We start from the raw sequence: 21,254 nt of genomic DNA, 5'->3' as shown, positions 1-21,254 counted from the left end.
TATTTTTCTCAACAAGTATCACTCACCCAGAAATAAAAATCAAAATAATTTTAAGGATGATATAAGATTAAAACACATTAAAAGTTTAAAAATATAATTGGACAGTGACGAATTAAACTTTTGTTATACCATCCCTCCATTACAATTTACAATCCAAGATGTGAATGTGATTTGTTCAGAACCGAATCACAGTTACATTTGTAACCCTAACAACCCCTCTCCTTTCGATGGAGGAGAAACGCCGTGACGCCGCTCCTCGTTTTCCATCTCCCGCTGATTCCCCGTCATCAGAACCAACCCCCACGCGCCGCCGTGCCGGAGGTCATAAGAGGAAGGCCAACGCCTCCAATTCTTCTTCCACGCCTTCCAAACGCGCTACTCGTGAAAAGGCCTCTCTTCTTCACCCTCCTCCCCTCCACAACGGACCCCTCACTAGGGCTCGTCAAATCCCTACCAATCTCTCCGCCTCTGTCTCTGCCTCTGCCGCTGCCGCTGCTTCCTCTTCCGCGGCAAGTGGCGGCTCCGATTCTGCTCCGGCCCTGCCGAAACACTCGGAACATGTGGCGCAGAAACATTCTTCGGGCGGTGAGTCGGTGGTGCTGGCGGAGGAACAGAAGGAGGAGAGCGAGTTGGAGTCTGTGGAAGCTGCAATTGAAGCTGAAGTCGAAGCTATCAGATCTCGTGGAACCAATGCTCACGTTGTTCCCACTCATTGCGGTGAGGCTTTGTGACTGTTATGGAACCCTAATTTGTTTTTATTTTGAGACTTAAATTCAGGTTTTGCTGCAATTGATAGTGTTAAATACATTGTGCATTTTATTTTAGGTGATTACTGTTTTGTGGTGTTTTGCAAACTAGTGATTTAGTTGAATTGCCCCAACCCCTAAGTATGTGTGGTTGATCGAAAACTTGGAAGTGTTTCTTCCTTCATACCGTAGGTCTATTAATTTACCTGAGGGTTTTAAATTGCAGCCCGCAACTGCAATTGCAACTGTGATATTGCGTTTTGCTATTCTTCGCAACTGAATTGTGGCATTATCAGCCTATTCTTTGCAACTGAATTGTGGCATTATCAGCCACATTTTCGTGCAATTGCTGTGAACGCAACACAATCCCAACTATGATAGCAACTGGAATTTATAACCAGCTGACCTAATGTTATTTTACAAAATAATTAATAACGATGTAACTTTGAGCTCTTTGTTTTAGCTCTCTTATGGATTATATCCTTTTTTCCCACTTTAATAACATAGCTTTTGTCCCAAGAACATAGTTGTGGTAATCCTCGCATGAAGCTTTTGTCTTGCCTAGAGTTATAGTCTTTTGTATTTTCTAGGTAAGTGCAACTGTGCAAGGAAGACTAGGAATAAGTATAATGATCTACTGTTTCTGTTGAGTTTATCCGAACATTCACAGGTCTGAAAAAGAATAAAATCACACAGTAAATGAAATCGTCATCACTACTGGGGGTAAAATATGCTGCTAAACCTAAATAATGGAACATAGAAGCACTAGTTGCATTTGATTTTATCAAGTATAGTATTGTAGTAAGTACAATACTTCCATTGTGCTACAATACATCAGATATACCATTATGCAAATCCTTGGTGACACTGGTATCCTTTTAAATCACCTCTAAATCTTAAAAGAGGATCAAATTTTTATGCAGTTGGTTTTAATTGGTTCAATATTTAATCTCGATAAGCATATTTTATCGAAATTAAAGTAAAATAAAATTAGTAAGCATATTTAAGTTAGAACTTAAGGTCAATAGGTTTGTTTTGGTATTATGCACTCATCTTTGGGATTTATTTTCAGGTTGGTTTTCCTGGACTGATATTCACCCAATTGAGAAGCTCACATTGCCTTCTTTCTTTAATGGCAAAACTGAAAACCAGACACTTGACACATACATGGAGATACGGAATTGGATAATGAATACCTTTCATGCAAATCCAAACATTCAAGTTGAGTTGAAAGATTTGTCAGAGCTTAATGTTGGAGACTTGAATGCTAGGCAAAAGGTGATGGAGTTTCTGGACTATTGGGGTTTAATTAATTTCCACCCATTCCCTGCTTTGGGTTCCGCTGTTGCCAGTGCCAGTGATGATGGGGAAGCAGAAAATAATCCTTTGCTTCAAAAACTGTATCACTTTGAAACAGTCCAATTATGTCCACCTGTTGCTAAAAAACCTAGCCTAATGACTCCAGCTATGACCTCTGGCTTATTTCCAGAGTCTACAATTGCCGAAGAGTCGGTGAAACAGGAGGGGCCAGCAGTTGAGATGCTTGAGTACCATTGCAACTCTTGTGCTGGTGATTGTTCTCGCAAACGTTACCATTGCCAGAAGCAGGTTATTTATCTATTATTGAATAAGTAATTGAAGTGCAAATTTAGTAATATTTTGAAGACAACTTATTTGGCTTGACTTTAAATGTATTTATTAAAGTTCTAGTTCCTTGTGAACTACTCAAATGTGCTGTTGTACCAAACCTAGTTAACTTATAAAAGTCGTCGGCTTTTTAAAGTTTTAACTCCTCCACAAGTGAGTAGTTATATTATAGCAATATTTGCATCTAGAAGTCTTGTTTGTTGACTTTTATTTTTGATGTCTCAACAAAAAAATTGTGTTACTTAACCATTGTGACTTTCTGATACAGAATCATTTTACAATCTTATGTGAATTGAATTATATCAGTTTTACTAGATCCACATAGTGAGTCTGACCTTTCCATGGAACCCACATATATCAAGAGCTTTATAGTACTAGGTTTCACTTCTTATGTTCCATAAATAACATTGTAGAATGGTCGAAGCATAAGCATAATTTAATAATATTTTGAAGACATCTTATTTGGCTCGATCTTTAATATATTTATTGAAGTTCTATTAAGTACCTAGTACACTACTCAAATGTGGTGTTGTCCCAAGCCTGGTTTTCATATAAAAGTTGTCAATTTTTTCAGTTTCAACTCCTCCATGGGTGACGAGTTATAATATAAGCAATATTTGCGTCTAGGAGTGTTACTCAGTAACTTTTACTTATGATGTCTCAATTTTTTTGTGTAACACCTTCGTCAGTTTGTTATACTGAATCAGTTTACAATCTCATGTGAATTGAATTTGATCAGTAACTAGGCACACACATATAGCAGGAGCTTTATAGAAATAAGCACTAGGTTATGCTTCTTATGTGCCTAAAGTAACATTCTAGAGTGGTTGAAGTATAAGCATAATTTAGTAATATTTTGAAGGCATGTTATTAGGCTTGGCCTTTTATATGTTCATTGAAGTTCTAGTTTCTAGATACTACTCAAATATGGTGCTGCCCAAGCATGGCTTTCTTATTAAAGTTGTCAGTATTTTAAGTTTTAACTCCTCCACTAGCAAGGAGATATGTTATTAGCAATATTTGCGTCTAGGAGTCTTAAATGGTAATTTCATTTATGATGTCTCAAAATTCTGTTACTTATCTTCATGATACTGAGTAATTTTACACTCTTCTGTGAATTGAATTAGATCAGTTTACTAGACCCACAAGTGAGTCAGACCCTTCCGTGGACCACACATAAGTTGGGGCTTATAACACTAGTTTACGCTTCTTAAGTGCCATAAAGTTACATTCTTGAATAGTGGAAGCATAAGTAGAAGTTAACTTTTTTCAAGACTTCTTTTATCTAAGTATTTTTATGAAGACTTCATCATATTTAATAGCTCAGAGAAGCCACTGACCTCTTCAAATACAAGTGCACTCACAAAAGAATGTATTCATCAAGAGAGCCAAACGCTTACCAATCTAAATGGTATTTGTTTATGTTGACTGATGTTGTTGATGTAATGTATCTGTAATTTAATTAGTAATAAGCTGGTTAACTGTTTAACTATTTGTTGAACTATTGCTCATGTATTGCTGTTTTGAAATGCCAAGGTAATTGATTATTATTAATTCCCTTCTCCATTTCATGTATATTTTATTAGTTGTGTGATATATTTGGCAGGCAGACTTCGATCTATGTACCGACTGCTTTAGTAATAGTAGATTTGGTGCTGGCATGTCTCCATTGGATTTTATACTCATGGAGCCAGCAGAAGCTGCAGGGGTTAGTGGAGGAAAGTGGACTGACCAGGAGACACTCCTACTCCTTGAAGCACTAGAACTTTATAAAGAAAATTGGAACGAAATTGCAGAACATGTTGGAACAAAATCAAAAGCTCAATGCATATTACATTTTGTTCAAATGCCAATTGAGGATGTCTTCATTGATTCTGACGATGCTGATGCCAGTTGCAAAGAAACAGCAGATCTGTCTGCAACTAACAAGGATCCATCATTACAAAAAGATTCTTCAGAAAATGCTGAGAGTAATGCTAATGACGGTATTGAAGACCTTGACAAAATTTCCAAGGCTGAAGATGATAAAGTAAAAATTAACCAGGAGACTCCAACGCTAGAAGATGGCAGTGATGAGAAAACTAGTGAGGAAACTTCTAAATCAGAAGATACTGTTAAAGTAAAACGTGTCCAGGAAGTTGGCAATGACTGTGCTCTAAATGCTCTAAAGGAAGCATTTGCTGATGTTGGTTATTCTCCTGGACCTGAATGCCCATCTTCATTTGCTGAAGTGGGTAATCCTGTCATGGCATTGGTATGTTTAAGCTTGGTCCTGAATTTAATTATGTTTTTTTGGGGGATGACGACAAGTATTTAGTCTGAATTATTTGATACACTCTGCACTTCGTAATGATGCTGGCTTTTATTCTCAGGCTTTAGAAAATCTTCACTATTGATTAGGATTACAAGGATGCATCCCAGTTAACCAAATCATATTTGTGGAAATCTCCTTATTTCAGAACAATTTTCTTAAATTAATTATATACTTCGCTGTAAGTTGCTGGTGATAATCATATTGTTCGTGCCATGTCATGCCTGTTGCTTGCAAACAACTAGCTTTACCAAATTGCAAATGTTTTTGACTTTTTTCTGTTCTTAAATACTTTTGTTTACTTCTTTATTAAGCACAATGTTTCTCTTTCCTTGTGTCATTTCATGCATATGTCGCAAATGTTTTCACTGTCATGTATTCCCTCATGAAGAGTGACATGATGTTCCTTTTTCTCCAGGCATCCTTTCTTGCACACTTGGTGAGTTCTGATGTGGCTGTTGCTTCAGCTCATAGTTTTTTAAAATCAATGTCTGGGAACTCTCCTGGCACCGAGCTTGCTGCAAGGCATTGCTTTCTTCTGGAAGATCCACCATATAATAAGAAGGAAGCAGCTAGTTCTGAGAGGTATGTGATGTTATGTGGAAAATTTGCATTTTGGTAATTCTAGAACTAGTCTAGTTGCTGTTGATTAGGACTTACAATGATTTCTCTGAATGGATGATAGGGATTCTAAAAAGGAGAGGGAGCAGGAAAGTGAGAATCTAAAAAAGGATAAACCAGCAGCAGACGATAAAGATTTACCAAATGATGACACTAACATGAAAATTGACAATAATGTTTTAGAAGACAACAGACAGCTGGCTTCTACAGATGATGGTGACTCAGAAAAACCATTTTCTTCAAAAGAGCAAGCAATGATTAATCATGAGACACTTGAACTTGACAAATGTAAAGATCTCAGCCATTCAAAGTTACCCAATAATCAAGCACCAAGCACTCTGCATGATTCAGGTGGTTCAACATCCAAGGATGAAATTTCACCTACTGAGGAGCTACATGAAGGAACTTTGGTTAAAGAACCTTGCAATCCTGTAGAGGAACTAAAAGATGGCCATGTGTCTGATTCTCTTCTGTCAGAAAAGCATCTACAGCCAGTGGAGACACCAAAAGATGCTGAGATGGCATCTGATTCTAAGCCCTCGGACAAGAGCATACCTCAAAAGCTGCAATCTACAAATGCAGTTCACGAGTCTCTTGAAACAGCGGATTCAGAAATGGATGTTGATATGGTTTGTCGTTCTTTGCCATTGGAGAAGAGTGATTCTCAACCTTTATCAACAGCAGTTTCATCCCAAGTTAATGGGATAGAAAAGGAGGTAGATATGATGTCACCTTCACATCCAGTTAGACCTAATTCTGAGACAGTGGCAGGTGAAGATCATGCAGAAAATGGCACAAAAGTGAAAGACAATAGTACAAAGACCAAACCTTATAACAATTTTGAGAAACTAAAACATGCTGCAGTTTCTACACTTGCTGCAGCAGCAGTGAAGGCAAAAGTTCTAGCAAATGAGGAAGATGACCAAATCCGACAACTTACTTCTTTGTTGATAGAAAGACAGGTACTCCATGTCTAGTAAAGCTCTCATTGCTGTATTTATATTTCTGTTCCTTTAACTTACTTGATAAATTCCATCAACTTGCAGTTGCATAAGTTAGAAGCAAAGCTGGCTTTTTTCAATGATGTGGAGAATGTGGTGATGAGGGCAAGGGACCATTTAGAGCGGTCACGGCAAAAGCTTTATCATGAACGTGCTCTCATAATTGCATCCCGGCTTGGTTTACCACCTTCCTCATCTAGAGGTGTACCACCATCCTTACCAACCAATAGAATTCCTGTGAATTTTGCAAACTCAATCCCAAGATCACAAAACATCATAAATCCCCAAATGCTGCCGACTTCAAGACCTGTGGGCACTGTAGCCACTACTATTCCAAGCCCATTAGCATCTGCAACTTCAGCAGGAAGTTCAGTTCGTCCACCGAGCAAGGAAAAACTTTCTTTTGTTGGGACAAAGTAAATGCTGAGTACATATAGTAGAAAGTTGATGTCTTCATACTTTTGATCGCAGGCCACCACTTATGTGAGTAGCATTTTCATGTTGTTGTGAAGTTTATTAGTAGTTGTGATAGTATATCCACACCACTTCTGTTGAAAATTGCTAGAATAATTTAGTCAAGTTCTGGTATTTGAAGACAAAGTATCAGAAAAAATTAAGCAAGTGCATTGTGGGGATGTTTTTATCGCAACTATAACGTGCTCTTCAGAAGAGACAACATCTTTAAGAAGTACCTTCAGTTTTCATTGAGAAGCTAATCTATTTTATGTGTCTAATATGGATAAGGCTTCTATTTTTCCTTTATTCAACATATTTAGGGAAATTGTTTATTTGCCCTTGTATGATGCTAATTATACACTGTATTGTGAAATCGTTTTAATGCTCCTAATTGCTTGATTGCCACTTTAAATGTTTGTGTGATTTCAGTCTTACTAATTCTTGTTATTGACATTATATGTTCCTGCTGGGTAGGACTAACTTCAAGTTGAAAACTATTGGGAGTTCAGTGACCATGCCAGAATGGTGCATTGTAAACTATTTAATGATATATGAGTTGTTAAAGAACAAGTCAATAGTTGTGCAAAATCTGGGCGTATATTCTGTTACTTGAAAGGCTATTCGCTATATCAGTTTTAGGAGCATATGAAATTTATACATTTACTGTTTTACTGTTCTCTGGCAATACTCAAGGTAAGAACTGGCTGCATTATATTAGATGACTTTTTTTAACATCGTTTCACTATGAAATATCTTATAATAGTGAGATTTTGTAAATCTTTTCATTCTAAACTCTGGTAAATTGTGAATTCTAGTTGAGGATTGAAATAATTGTAAGAAATACATGTTGATAGAACCAAAATTAAACAAGAAAAGTTATAAGATAACAAATAATGTAGAACCGTAGTTTTACAAAAAAATTATGAAAGTTTGAGTAAGGCTACTCAAAATTATGGCTTACATCATGATTCATGAAGGTGAAAGAGAATATAGTTGGCATTCCACGCCATGATTTTAACACAAACTACTTGGCAGCTCCTACTTATTATAGTCTCCAAGAAAAACATTATCAAGATTCCAACAATACTTAAATCAAATCAACATCACCAAATATTCAAGTTAACTCAAGCGTGCTTGTGTGTGCAGTTCACGGTGTGTAATAGTGTAAGGCCAGCCCCTCCTAAACATTAAATAGGGCTGAAATATAATGAATATACATACAAATATACTAATGCAATTATCATAATAAATAGTATATACAAAATACAAAATGAATATATAATAAAAAAATATGAGTAGTACAAAATATAGATAAACATGGGCCAGAAGTTGAACTCAGTCCTCGACCAGAAGCTATCTCGACCCAAAATGTCAATTAGGTTAGCCTTTAAACCTAAACTTGATCTCAGGTTTGATAAAATATAATATAATCTCTTTTTGGATAAATTATTCTCAATATTACTTATTATTATGAAATAAATGTATATATGTGAAAAAATTTGATAATCAATAATACTTCCGATCAAAGAGATGTTTTACTTTGTACATATTACACAAATAGATATATAAACATGATAAATGAGTATCACGGGACAGGTCGAGCGGGTCATGCTTTACCTTACCCAATTCTAGGTATTGACTAGTCTAATTTTAAAACCTGAATTTGACTCTAGACGCGATGAAACCTAACCCTATTTAGGATTAATCATGATCAGGCTAAACTGGGTGAGCGGAAGGTTAGGTCTTGCTCACCCTTAGGACATAATTTGCATACAAAATACAAATATAACATTACATATATGTATATATACCATACAAAATACATGCATATATATAATAAGAGTATTTCTCACATTTGATATAAAAAAGTGCATATAGAACACTACAAATAGAACACACTTTATCACATTTTATAAAATACATATGCATTTGTACATTTGATATTTAGTACTTTTTGCAATAATGCTCATGGGGCCGCCCGTTTTGTCTATTTAAAATGCCCATAGACAAAGAGGACATCTTGGGCTGCCCGTTTTGTCTATTTAAAATGCTCATAGACAAAAAGGGCATCTTGGGCGAGCCTTTTAGGATGAAAGGACATGTTTTTCATGCCATACCCACCCAATAAGGGCGCATAGTCACATGGGTTTCACCCAAATTACCAATGGTAAGTGAGAAGTTTATGCTGAAAGTCTAGACGTGCAAAATATTGATTATATACGCAAAGAAAATTAAGCAATAGAACATGAATTCAGAATGACTTTATGCCGTTTGTTTCACAATTCTGGAATACGATACAAGTAGAAAAACTAATCTGATGAATTAACACAAACAAAACAAGCACCCAACAACAGGTAGCACTGGACCAATTTGTTTCTTTAGCAAACACTGATGTACAAGAAGGAGGCCTCATAAGACACCAAAGGCTAAACAGGACGAATCATTTTGAGCAATATCACTTTATTTGTATTGAAAATAAAATCTCCACATTCAGCACTCACATCCAGTTGAACGTTGCTGACTGCTGCTTCCAACATCAATTGTGTCTGGCAGGTATCTTCAGTAAAGCACATATTACCAAAAGGACAACAAAACCAAAAACGTTATATCAATAACACATTGGAATATCTCAACTTCCAAAGAAGAAAAAATCTACAATCTAACTATCAAATAATACCGCAAAGAGGTTCCTAAGAGCTATTACTTGAAACACGCACCAGACTTCTACAATTTATGTAGACAAACTAACATCCAATAGTAATTTTCAGTGCAGTTGGAGTGGGGTAAATAAATAATCAGTTACTTCGGACTCTTCATATTCAAAAGCAATATCACATTGCAGTGTCTGTAAGACTAAGGGAAACTCTCCCATCATATCTGACTAAATTACACTAACACTCCTCTTGTTTAAGAAATTGCACAAACCTCTCCCTTCACTCAGAGGAAGTTAGTGTATCTTTTGAAACAAAAAAGGGTTTTAAGTATAATATAGTCAAATCACAAAGGAAGTCAATATAATGCTACAACTTTCCGAAAGGTTTAAAGCAAGATGCTCAAAAACATCAAAATTTATGATGCCGGCAACAAAAACATGCTCTTCACAAATAATAGGTGGCCACAACTCATCCTTTTTTTAATTACAACTTCGCTAATGGGTTGTTTCTATAATATACATAGATTTCTGGTTTCAAAATACAACATGAATATTGTGAGCTAAAACACTAATGGGACCGAAAATTCATCCAATCAGTCAGCACAAAGTGCCTTAGCAATAGCATGCTCAAGTAAATGAAAGATAAGATATACAAGTCTAAGAACTTACAACTCTTCCTCTTCCCCACTTTTAAGAGCATTCTTTGCTATGCATTGGAACGCTTCTTCAACATTAACACCTTCCTTTGCCGAGGTCTCAAAGTATGGGATATTTCCCTTTGATGCACACCAAGCCCGGACCTTCTTTTCTGAAACCTGCACACAAGTACTTACTTATCGTGTATTTAGAAGCATATGTTAGGTACTTGGGTGTTTTATGAGCATGAATGTATCTGATGCATGCAAGATTTTGAAAGAAATGAAAGAAACATGAAAAATGGAAAAGTTATGCAGGGAGAGAACATACCACTCGACTGTTCCCACCATCAACATCTATCTTGTTTCCAATAACAACAAAAGGAAAATTCTCTGGATCGGAAGGACTTGCCTGCCAAAGTGACAACAGATAATATTTATAAAAACACTACAGCATTGCTAGCGGTAATTGATAAAACTGAGATATGTATCCAAATAAATGAACACGGGCACACCTGAATCAGAAATTCCTCCCTCCAGTTATTAAGGTTTTCAAATGATTTCAGTGAATTAACATCGAATACAAGAACACAACAATCCGCACCACGATAGAAAGCAACTCCTAGGCTTTGGAACCTTTCCTGACCAGCCGTATCCCAAATCTGCAATGTTATGGATATTAGAAATTTAAAAAGAAAGAAAAGCAGATTTTAAATATTATATTTAGAGAATAAACAATTTCTCAGAATTGATAGAAAGCAGCACTTTGCAGACTACATCATATGCACAAATTCATTTTCAGAAACAGTCAAGAATCGATAGATTCCAAGACACCTAAGATTTAGACATTGTAACTTTAAAATGAGCAACGATGGGAGAAACTTGGTCAAATAAACTACTTGGCATGGTAAAAGTTTGATGTGCATGATATCACCCAACATGAATGTGTTCAACCTTATTCATTGAGGAGGTTGTGACCAAAATATTATTTAGCTAAATCAATATGTAACATAAGGCAATAGATATCAACATCTAAGTATAGTCAGAACTCAAAATGACAAGACTCAAACAGAAAATATTTTGATTTTCATATATTAGTTATGCAACAATGCTTAGTCAATGAACATGATTTATGATAAGCTTTATGACATAGTTCGAACATGTAGCCGATCCCACACTAAGATTAAGGCTTGGTTGTTTTTGTTGTATAAGTCAGTTATGCACCCCCTCCCCAAGCATGTGGTCACTTTCATACAGATACTATACTAAGCTAGGCACGAACCAGCACCAAGGACAAACCTGCAAGGTGAAAAGCCTATCTTCAAATTGCACTTCTTTGGTCAAAAAATCAGCTCCAATGGTTGCCTTGTACTGATTGCTAAACTTCTTATTCACATATCTAAAATATATAGGTTATGGAAAAAACATTCTAAAGATATTCAAGATACTGTACAGGACAATAGGAAACATCAAATTGAAATTATAAGGGGAAATTACACAGACATCCTATAAGGTTTAACTTAATTACACTCAACAACACCTCCTGTTCTGGAATTTACACAAACCTATGTTATCATCAAACTTGAACTCGCCTTAATGTAATTAAGTAAAACCTCAAGAGAGGTTAATGTAATTTCCGTAAATTAAAATAAATAAAGACCAAGATGTTTGTTTCGACATAAAGATACTGATTCATCAAGGATGTCTTCCCCACCCTGAAAATCATCAACATACAGTGTTAATAAAACAAAGTAGAAACTATAAATCTTCGCAGCATATAAATAAACCTAACAGGATTGCACGTGTAAAAATGAATTGAATTACAGTAGCTAGGTTTCTTTTGATCCAGATAAAAACAATACATATATGGTGAATCTGTGTACAGTGCATCATCCAATCATGTATTTGCATATCATTTAAACAAAATAGCGATTCACATCAAGAAACGTAAAAAAACAGCGGAAACGGACAAACTTGTTGGAATAGATCGATAAAATTGAATGAATTGAACGAAACGATGGTGTAAAAGAGGATCGTAGAGTTAGATAAGATGCAAGTATCGGTGAAAAGCGTAAATGCTAAAAGATCTATAGAATGAATCGAAAAGATGAAAAAGTTACCCGCTGTCACCGAGAATGATAACTTTTAAGAGAGTTCTTCTCCGGGAAGGCATCGTAGTTGTAGAGATTGATCGGAATCTGAGGAAGAATCACTTCAAACGGTTTTCTCAACTTTGATTATTAACCTTCTCCGACTTTGCTACTCTCTACTCTCTCTCTTTCTCTCTCACACACGCTTTCTATGCGCTACTTTCTCTCTCTCTCTCTTGATATGGAATATTCCATTCGTGACAGCTGTGTAAATGAGATAATTTTGGTTCTTAAATACCTCTGTACCGATAATATAAAGTTTTTTACACAACATTCATCATTGATTTGTATTATTTTTATTTGAAAGTCAATAATAATTAATAAATCAATAATAAATAATTTATTGATAGTATAAAATACATTTACATTGTCAATATATTCCTATTAAATCTTTTTATTTCAAATTTCACATCTTTCTTTAATCATCACTACCCTTCTAGTAATTGGGGACTCAATGTCCCTATCAATTTCATCTTAATTGCCTCGTTAAAACATCAACCTGCACATTATTTGATAGGAAATAATAGATATGTAAGTGTTTTTGTATACCGTTAATAAATTATTCATAATTGATTTATTAATTTTCAAACAAAAGTAATATAAATTAATGGTGGATGATATGCTGACAATGTAAAAAAATTATGTTATAATTGCATAGATTTTAAACTCAATTTAATATTAGAGAACTCTTTTAAATTTGATCTGGCCATCACTGCTTATTTCCCCCAGAATAATGTATCTCCTTATATAAGGAGATAACTTATCTCCTCTAACCAGTAAAAATGTGATATGTGTGCTATTTTGTTTATTTTTTAAATTTTTTTTATTGAAAATGATGAAACGTGACACATGTCATAATTTCTTCACTAGTAGGAGAATATAACTTATCTCCTTATACAATGAGATACCCCATTCCCTATTTCCCCACAAGAGTTTCTTGTTGGATGGGATCTTAAACAATGTTATTAAATAAAAGATCATAACTTATTATGTCCTCTTCCATAAAGACGTATTGCACGGTAGATACACAATGTTAAGAAGTTAGATAGTTTTGTTAGCCATAATTGTTACATGGCAATATAATGACAATTATCACTTATATATTCACCTAACGTAACATAGTCGATCCACAATGTTCAACCATAAATATTTTACAAGTGATATAGCCTTTGAATCACGTGTAATATTTTGTTCACAATATCTTAATACTAAATAATAACTCATTTATTGTATGTTTAGAAACAAGTCATTTACATTAATTCTATATCTACATCTAAAGATTTCTCATCTCACATAATCCTCTTTGTAATTTGCACAATGTTAAGCTTGGTTCATAGATTAAGTGTTTCAATTTCATTCTCAAAATCAATAATCAAGGCATGCTAGTTATCTTTCAAAATAAAAATTTAAAATCACTAATATTTTAAAACTTTGCTATGTCACATGTATCATTATCAGAGGTAAGCAGATCCTGACCCTGCATGCTCATTCGACACAACCTAATCATGATCAGATCCGAATAAGATCGGGTCTGATCGGATCTAGGGTTGAGTTTAGGTTTAAAAAATAGATCCGAACAATATTTATGGTCAGATATGGGTCAAACATGACTCATTTTATCTCGTCTCATGATCACTCACCCATCATGTTTGTATGTGTTTATACTAAAATGTGTACAAAGTAATGATACTTTTTAATTGAAAATGTCATTGATTCTCTAATTTTTTATCACATATACATGATTAATAATATATATACATATATTATTTTATATGTCAAATTACATATTCATAATAATAAATAATATTGAGAAGTTTTTATCTAAAATGAGCATGCATTATATTTAATCGGATCTAAGTCGGGTTTAAAGGCCGACCCAGATGATTTTTAGGGTCGGTTGAACTTCAAGTCTATGGTCAATTTAGCTTCAGGTCTAAAGTCAATTTAACTTCAGGTCTAAGGCTGAATCCAAGTTCAGAAAAAATAATCCAACCAATATTTATGATCGACTAATGATATACTCGGCCATAATGGTTATGTAATTACACAAGTCATTAAAATCATAAAATAATATTGAATAAGGTATACATTTCTTATTGCAAAAATAAAATAAAATAAAACGCAACCTCACCCTTAACACTTGACATGGCACTTTCCTTGTCCATCTTTTTGTGCATTGATTTGTGAAGTTGAGTGGTTCATTTGTATTTGCACTTTGCGAGAGATATCTCAATTATTCACCTACTCCGGCGATGGCTCAGCCACTCGTGAAGAAAGACGATGACCGTGACGATGAAGGTGATTCTTTCATCCTTCCCCGTTTCCCTAACCACTTTCCTTTTTTTTGCATTTGGATCTGATTTCTACCATGCTTGTTTTTACCGTTTTAGTTTATCATTGTTGCCAATGTTACATCACTCTATACGGATTTCAGATCCACTGTTTAATAATTCTCTTATTCCAATTGCGATTTCACTAGGGTTCGCGCAGATCACCGTTATTCCGTTTTGATTAGTGTTGTTTGAACTCTGAATTCATATGATTTTTATTCATCATAGTTTATAGAAAACTGAATTGATCTAGTTATCTGATTTGCTATGAAGATAGTTAATTTTGTGCAAGTGGTAATTTGATCAAGTTTAAAAGTTTTTGTTGACGAATTGATAGATAATATATCTTATTTTTTTCTTCACATTTTGGTCCCAAGCCAGGCTGCTGTATTTGGATGAGTTCTACACTTTTACGTATAAATTAATAATGATACGATACACATATACGATAATTAAATTGCGATTTCTTGGTTATTAACAGATGAGTATTCCCCATTTTTGGGAATTGAAAAGGGGGCTGTTCTTCAGGAGGCCAGGGTTTTTAATGACCCACAACTCGATGCCAGGAGATGTTCACAGGTTTCTTAATTAGCTTGAACTGCAGAATTTATATGTCCCACGATTGAAAGTTTACACTGTGTATACTTTTTATCTTTTTTTTTGCAGGTTATCACAAAACTTTTATACCTGCTGAATCAGGGAGAGTCATTTACAAAGGTTTTTCTCAGCCCTTTGAAGTTGCCTTTTTTAAACTTCTTGCTAATTTTATACATTGACTTTTCAGAATTATGTTATGGTCATCATAATCCATTTTTGGTAATTTCTTCTTCATGCAATTTTATAGGTCGAAGCCACAGAAGTGTTCTTTTCGGTGACTAAACTTTTCCAGTCTCGCGATCTTGGGTTAAGAAGAATGGTCTACTTGATTATTAAGGAACTCTCCCCCTCGGCTGATGAGGTTTGAAATTCTTTTTCAATTTTTTTATAATTCTTGTATAGTTGTCAGATTCATATATATCACATGTGTATCACAAGCTTATATTACCTTTTATTTAAGGTTATTATCGTTACAAGCTCTCTCATGAAGGACATGAATAGTAAGACTGATATGTATAGGGCAAATGCCATTCGTGTGCTCTGTCGTATCACGGATGGAACCCTCCTTACCCAAATTGAACGGTATTTGAAACAAGCAATTGTAGATAAGAATCCAGTTGTTGCAAGTGCAGCCCTAGTTAGTGGCATTCATATTCTCCAGGTATTATTTTTTTCTTCCGGTTTTCAATTCCTTATACATGTATATTCCATTTAAGTTGCTTGCTTATTTATGTCCCCTTTTCAGACCAATCCTGAGATTGTAAAAAGGTGGAGCAATGAGGTCCAGGAAGCTGTTCAATCAAGAGCAGCTCTTGTACAATTTCATGCCCTGGCTTTGCTACATCAGGTATGTTCCATGAATGGTTTGATTATCTGCAGGTTTATTGGTGTATTAGAATAAATTTTACTGTAAATTAAAAACTGTCTATCATCATTTTAGGTCACTTAATAAACCAATCCTGAAATATAAATAATTGTTTGTTGGATTATGTGGCAAGATTACTTCAATTGTTTATTTGGTATATCATTGTTAAAAATCATTGAATAGCAAGAATATGTTCTCTATTCTTCTGAAGTCCTCCTATGTCTTTCTGCATAATTTACTTTTGATTTTTGCCTTCTTATAATCCTACTTTTATCAATATATTAAAAACAAATATAAGTTATAAACAGAATTTATGACATATGGCGGATTACAACACCGCAGATACGGCAAAATGATCGATTAGCTGTTAGCAAGCTGGTTACCAGCTTGACAAGGGGGACTGTTCGCTCACCTTTGGCTCAATGCCTTCTGATCCGTTATACAAGTCAGGTGTGTTTCCATTTCATTTATTGCTATGATTGTGATTATATTTATTCACATAGTCTTTATGTACTCTACTCTCTAGGTCATTCGTGAGTCAGGGAATAATAATACACAATCCGGGGACCGTCTCTTCTATGATTATCTTGAGAGTTGCCTTCGGCACAAGTCAGAGATGGTGATTTTTGAAGCTGCCAAGGCAATTACAGAGCTCAATGGCGTAACAAGCCGGGAATTAACTCCAGCTATTACTGTTCTTCAGCTCTTTTTAAGTTCTTCTAAGCCAGTCTTGAGATTTGCTGCTGTCCGCACTTTGAACAAGGTTAACCTTTAATTACATAAATTTCAGCAGAAATACTTGATCTTTCTTAGTCAAACTTCACTATTATTATTTTTATTTACAATTGTCTGAGTGGTTTTGAACATCGCAGGTGGCAATGACACACCCAATGGCAGTCACTAACTGCAACATTGATATGGAAAGTTTAATCTCTGACCAAAACAGAAGCATTGCTACACTTGCTATTACTACTCTCTTGAAGACAGGAAATGAATCAAGTGTGGACCGTCTTATGAAGCAGATCACAAATTTCATGTCTGATATTGCTGATGAGTTCAAAATTGTTGTTGTTGAAGCAATAAGATCGTTATGTTTGAAGTTCCCATTAAAATATAGATCTCTGTGAGTATGTTTGTCATTCGATATGTTTCTTTCCTCCAGATGGAGCATCTTTCGCTTGAATATTTTTCTTAGATAAATGGTTTAAAATAAATTACTGGTTTTTGTTTATTTTATTTTCAGGATGAACTTCTTGAGTAGCATTCTCAGGGAAGAAGGTGGATTCGATTACAAGAAAGCAATTGTAGATTCAATTGTTATTCTTATTAGAGACATTCCTGATGCAAAGGAAAGTGGGTTGCTTCATTTGTGTGAATTCATTGAAGATTGTGAATTCACTTATTTGTCCACACAGGTATTGTTTTTGGTTTTGTCCTTTTTCTTTTACTGCATGGGCCTTTGGAATTTTACCGTTTTGGGTTGTTAACCATTTTGTTCCCCTTAACCTTAGATACTGCACTTCCTGGGAGTTGAAGGGCCAAAAACATTAGACCCCAGCAAATATATTCGTTATATCTATAACAGAGTGCATCTTGAGAATGCAACTGTCAGGGCCAGTGCTGTGAGCACACTGGCTAAGTTTGGTGCTGCAGTTGATGGATTGAAGGTGCTAGTTGCTTCTGTTTATCAGTTATCTTTTCTATTAGATTGTTTGCAGATTTTTATTTTTTGGGATCAACTTAAAATCTCATAATTACTCTCTCCAGCCTCGCGTATTTGTTCTCCTAAGGCGATGTCTTTTTGACAATGACGATGAGGTAAATTTCTGTCATATCTTATGAACATCTTAATGATTCTGTGGTTTATGTGATCATAAAATTATGCGACTCTGGGGTGTATAAAACTGATACCTGATTTGATCTGTATTTGGATGATTCTTATTTCTTCCCAGGTTCGTGATAGGGCAACACTTTATCTGAACACACTTGGAGGTGATGGTTCAGTTGTTGAGACTGATAAAGATGTGAAGGACTTCCTCTTTGGGTCATTTGATATTCCACTTGTCAATCTAGAGACTAGTTTGAAAAATTATGTAAGTCATCTCTGTTTCCTTGCCTTTCATTAGTTCAGGGCATGTCTCATATTTCTTGTATGTGAATTTAGGAGCCTTCTGAAGAGGCTTTTGACATTAACTCGGTGCCCAAGGTGGTCAAGTCTCAGCCACTTGCAGAGAAGAAAGCCGCAGGTAAAAAGGCAACTGGTTTGGGTGCTCCTCTTAGTGCTCCCCCATCTACTGCAGATGCATATGAAAGACTGCTGTTGTCCATTCCTGAGTTTGCAAATTTTGGGAAGCATTTTAAGGTTCTTTCAATCTTTTTTCCCAACAATTCTATAACTATTTTTTGTTGTTTCTATATCTAGTGTGATGATATGCATTTTGATGTTAATTTCTCTTCAGTCCTCACCGCCTGTGGAGCTTACTGAAGCAGAGACAGAATATGCAGTTAATGTTGTTAAACACATTTTTGATAGGCATGTTGTGTTTCAGTACAACTGCACAAACACGATACCAGAACAGTTATTGGAAGATGTAAGAAGTAATATAGATGCCTATACAATTTCATACCAAAATGCAACTTCAGGTCTTCTAAATGATTTTGCCCCTATTCCAGGTTATTGTAATTGTGGATGCATCAGAAGCAGAGGAATTTTCTGAGGTTTTCGCCAAGCCTCTCCGATCTCTTCCTTATGATTCACCTGGGCAGACTTTTGTGGCATTTGAGAAGCCTGAGGGACTGCCAACAGCTGGAAAATTTTCTAACATTCTGAAATTTATTGTCAAAGAGGTATACTTGTTCCCCTTATGCTTGTGAAACTTAGTGGTTTTTCTTTGTCCCAGATTCCTAATATATACCTTGCTGTATATATTTCAAACTACAAGCTTGTTTTGTTTTTCTCTGGCAGGGAATTTGTTCAAAATAAAACCTATATTATTTTTGTGGAAATCTTATCTCTGATTTATAAATTGGATAATGATCAGGTTGACCCAACCACTGGCGAGGCAGATGATGATGGTGTTGAAGATGAATACCAGCTTGAGGATCTGGAGGTTGTTGCAGCAGATTACATACTGAAAGTGGGGGTGTCTAATTTCAGGAATGCATGGGAAAGCATGGACCCTGATTCTGAACGAGTGGATGAATATGGTCTCGGCCCAAGGGAGAACTTGGCTGAAGCTGTAAATACAGTCATTAATCTTCTAGGAATGCAGCCTTGTGAGGTAAGTCAATGTATCGATTGCTGCTTTGGTAAATGCTTTCTGTTATGCAACCCATTTTATTGAACTGGTTATGAGCTGCTTGCAATATATTTACCGCAATGGAATGTTCTGATTGTTAGGTTCTGACGAAAGACCATTATAATGTTGCTGTCTATCAAGATAGGATTACATGATTGTTTTTGATGGATAATTTATTGCTGAAAGTTGATTTTTTTCATAATATAATAGTACTTCCTTTGAAGTTGAACTTTGTCACGTTGCCACAAAGATGTCCTTGTGTGCATGTATGATGTGGTTTGGGCAGAATGCTTTCTTGTGGATATGTGCAGCCATAGGCATTTACAGGTGCTCAGAGAGCCGGACTTCAAAGAGATTCTTAGGTACTTGGGGGTTAAGAGACTTCTCCTTGCACAAATATCAAGCCCAAACTATGAGAGTTTGATTTAACTAACATGTAGATGTAGATCCAACTACATTTAATCCATTAAAAGTATCTTACAGCTCTCACTCATTGTAGTTCCTTTGAAAGATTTGAAAGTTGAATGCACATAAATTCTGTTGTATGCACTGAGAACCTTAATCAGAAGAGGCACTTAAGATTTCCTCAAATGAATATTGTGTCTTCTATCCATTGTCTGAGTATCAGTTATTCACTGGTATATTCTGGCAAGGTAATAATTTTCTCATAATTTTTATTTGTTCCCTATGTTCAGGGCACCGAAGTTGTTCCACCCAATTCAAGGTCACACACATGCTTGTTGTCCGGTGTATTCATCGGAAATGTGAAGGTGCTTGTGCGGTTGTCTTTTGGACTTGATGGTCCGAAGGATGTTGCAATGAAACTGTCTGTCAGATCCGAGGATGAAGCTGTCAGCGATGCCATTCATGAGATTGTGGCTAGCGGCTAGTTCTCTAACTCATGAAATGTTAACTCAACTCACCCTTTCTTTTTGTTAATGACATTGGAGTTAAATAGGCACATAGATAGATGTGAGTAAAGAATTCCAAAACTGAACGCTTGAGGTTATTATAGTGCGATTTATTTGTCCCTCAATGCTTGTTAGACTTGGCAATTATACCCTAAGTTTCCACCCTCATGATTATAATTGTGTTTAGCAAATGTAATATGAATTTTGAGCATTTTGCCATAATATTTCTTTCATCAATGAACCCGATATTTGTCAAACATTTCTTCACAATTTGTCACAAAAAACACGTCTCTTATTTAGGGTTAGATTTAACAAGATTCTAGTCTCTTATTGATGTTATAACTTTTTCATTATTGCACTCATTTTAGATATCTCAACTAGATTATAGGGATTGATCTTTTGTAAAAACCAATACTTTGATGTGTAATAAGGGAATTAAAATTCAATTAGTTAAAATATAAGAACTGTTTTTTGTTTACCAAGGTATCCTATTACTTTATTTGTATGTGACTAATTCTTTTAGGGTGCATTAATAATAACTTCCAAATTCCAAATAGCAATAATATAGGGATCAATATGTAAAGGAAAAAGTTACAAGGACTAAAATCTTCGTAAGTAAAACGTACGATGTTCTGCATCTTTATCAGAATGTGGTTCAATGATGTAGATGTGCAGCTCGTATAAGCTTCATTCACTAAGGTGTTTTTCCTGAGGAAAATTGATACAATGAAAAGAGCCCTGTAAATATGCAATTTTGAATAATACTACATGAAAATAATTATTTATTTTTGCAGTACAATTTTTTTGGTATATAAAAAATGTACTGCAAAAATAAATAATTATTTAACAGGTGATGTACTGTCCAATTCCTAAAATTATTTCTAATATTTTAATTACACCCAAGCCCCAAATTTTCCATTTGTATTTTCCAAATACATATAGTTTTGACCAAGATAGGGAGCGTGTTATGAAAAGGTTCAGTGCTGCATCCAAAGCTAATCGCCTAAAATCAACACAGTTTATTTTGAGGCT

At 35.2% G+C, this 21,254-nt stretch overlaps 3 protein-coding genes across 3 annotated transcripts; 2 read left to right on the top strand and 1 right to left on the bottom strand.

The window, feature by feature from the left end:
• Positions 115-7,199, top strand: LOC109351512 (SWI/SNF complex subunit SWI3D). Its single transcript, XM_019592966.1, has 6 exons — positions 115-717; positions 1,819-2,354; positions 4,000-4,647; positions 5,123-5,289; positions 5,390-6,287; positions 6,372-7,199. Exons 1-6 carry the CDS (start codon positions 228-230, stop codon positions 6,744-6,746), a joined length of 3,114 nt encoding a protein of 1,037 aa, XP_019448511.1. The 5' UTR covers positions 115-227; the 3' UTR covers positions 6,747-7,199.
• Positions 8,985-12,426, bottom strand: LOC109351511 (ras-related protein Rab7-like). The gene is made up of 7 exons (XM_019592965.1): positions 12,191-12,426; positions 11,759-11,785; positions 11,370-11,469; positions 10,586-10,732; positions 10,402-10,482; positions 10,105-10,250; positions 8,985-9,339 (listed from the first exon to the last, which is right to left on the bottom strand). The coding sequence occupies exons 1-7, from the start codon at positions 12,241-12,243 to the stop codon at positions 9,273-9,275; spliced, it is 621 nt and encodes a 206-aa protein (XP_019448510.1). The 5' UTR covers positions 12,244-12,426; the 3' UTR covers positions 8,985-9,272.
• On the top strand, positions 14,346-20,459 carry LOC109351509 (coatomer subunit gamma-2-like). Its single transcript, XM_019592961.1, has 18 exons — positions 14,346-14,518; positions 15,032-15,129; positions 15,217-15,267; positions 15,395-15,508; positions 15,608-15,808; positions 15,893-15,994; positions 16,355-16,462; positions 16,539-16,775; positions 16,885-17,135; positions 17,256-17,427; positions 17,524-17,679; positions 17,780-17,830; positions 17,965-18,105; positions 18,177-18,374; positions 18,472-18,603; positions 18,686-18,859; positions 19,054-19,293; positions 20,007-20,459. Exons 1-18 carry the CDS (start codon positions 14,473-14,475, stop codon positions 20,199-20,201), a joined length of 2,667 nt encoding a protein of 888 aa, XP_019448506.1. The 5' UTR covers positions 14,346-14,472; the 3' UTR covers positions 20,202-20,459.

Source organism: Lupinus angustifolius, chromosome LG07 (genome assembly GCF_001865875.1).
Source record: "Lupinus angustifolius cultivar Tanjil chromosome LG07, LupAngTanjil_v1.0, whole genome shotgun sequence".
Taxonomy (NCBI): Eukaryota; Viridiplantae; Streptophyta; class Magnoliopsida; order Fabales; family Fabaceae; genus Lupinus; species Lupinus angustifolius.
Note: the sequence above shows the minus strand (reverse complement) of the source record. Positions and strands in the feature narration are given on the sequence as shown.

Bases quoted from the DNA above. Each gene is read 5' to 3' on its own strand.
- LOC109351509 (XM_019592961.1), top strand. From the start codon at position 14,473: ATGGCTCAGCCACTCGTGAAGAAAGACGATGACCGTGACGATGAAG. The intron at 16,463-16,538 runs GTGTGTTTCCAT...TCTACTCTCTAG, and splicing joins TGATCCGTTATACAAGTCAG to GTCATTCGTGAGTCAGGGAA. The intron at 16,776-16,884 runs GTTAACCTTTAA...TGAACATCGCAG, and splicing joins CTGTCCGCACTTTGAACAAG to GTGGCAATGACACACCCAAT.
- LOC109351512 (XM_019592966.1), top strand. From the start codon at position 228: ATGGAGGAGAAACGCCGTGACGCCGCTCCTCGTTTTCCATCTCCCGCT. The intron at 718-1,818 runs GTGAGGCTTTGT...ATTTATTTTCAG, and splicing joins CGTTGTTCCCACTCATTGCG to GTTGGTTTTCCTGGACTGAT. The intron at 4,648-5,122 runs GTATGTTTAAGC...CTTTTTCTCCAG, and splicing joins GTAATCCTGTCATGGCATTG to GCATCCTTTCTTGCACACTT.
- LOC109351511 (XM_019592965.1), bottom strand. From the start codon at position 12,243: ATGCCTTCCCGGAGAAGAACTCTCTTAAAAGTTATCATTCTCGGTGAC. The intron at 11,470-11,758 runs GTATCTTTATGT...TATATATTTTAG, and splicing joins AAGACATCCTTGATGAATCA to ATATGTGAATAAGAAGTTTA. The intron at 10,251-10,401 runs GTATGTTCTCTC...ACTTGTGTGCAG, and splicing joins ATGGTGGGAACAGTCGAGTG to GTTTCAGAAAAGAAGGTCCG.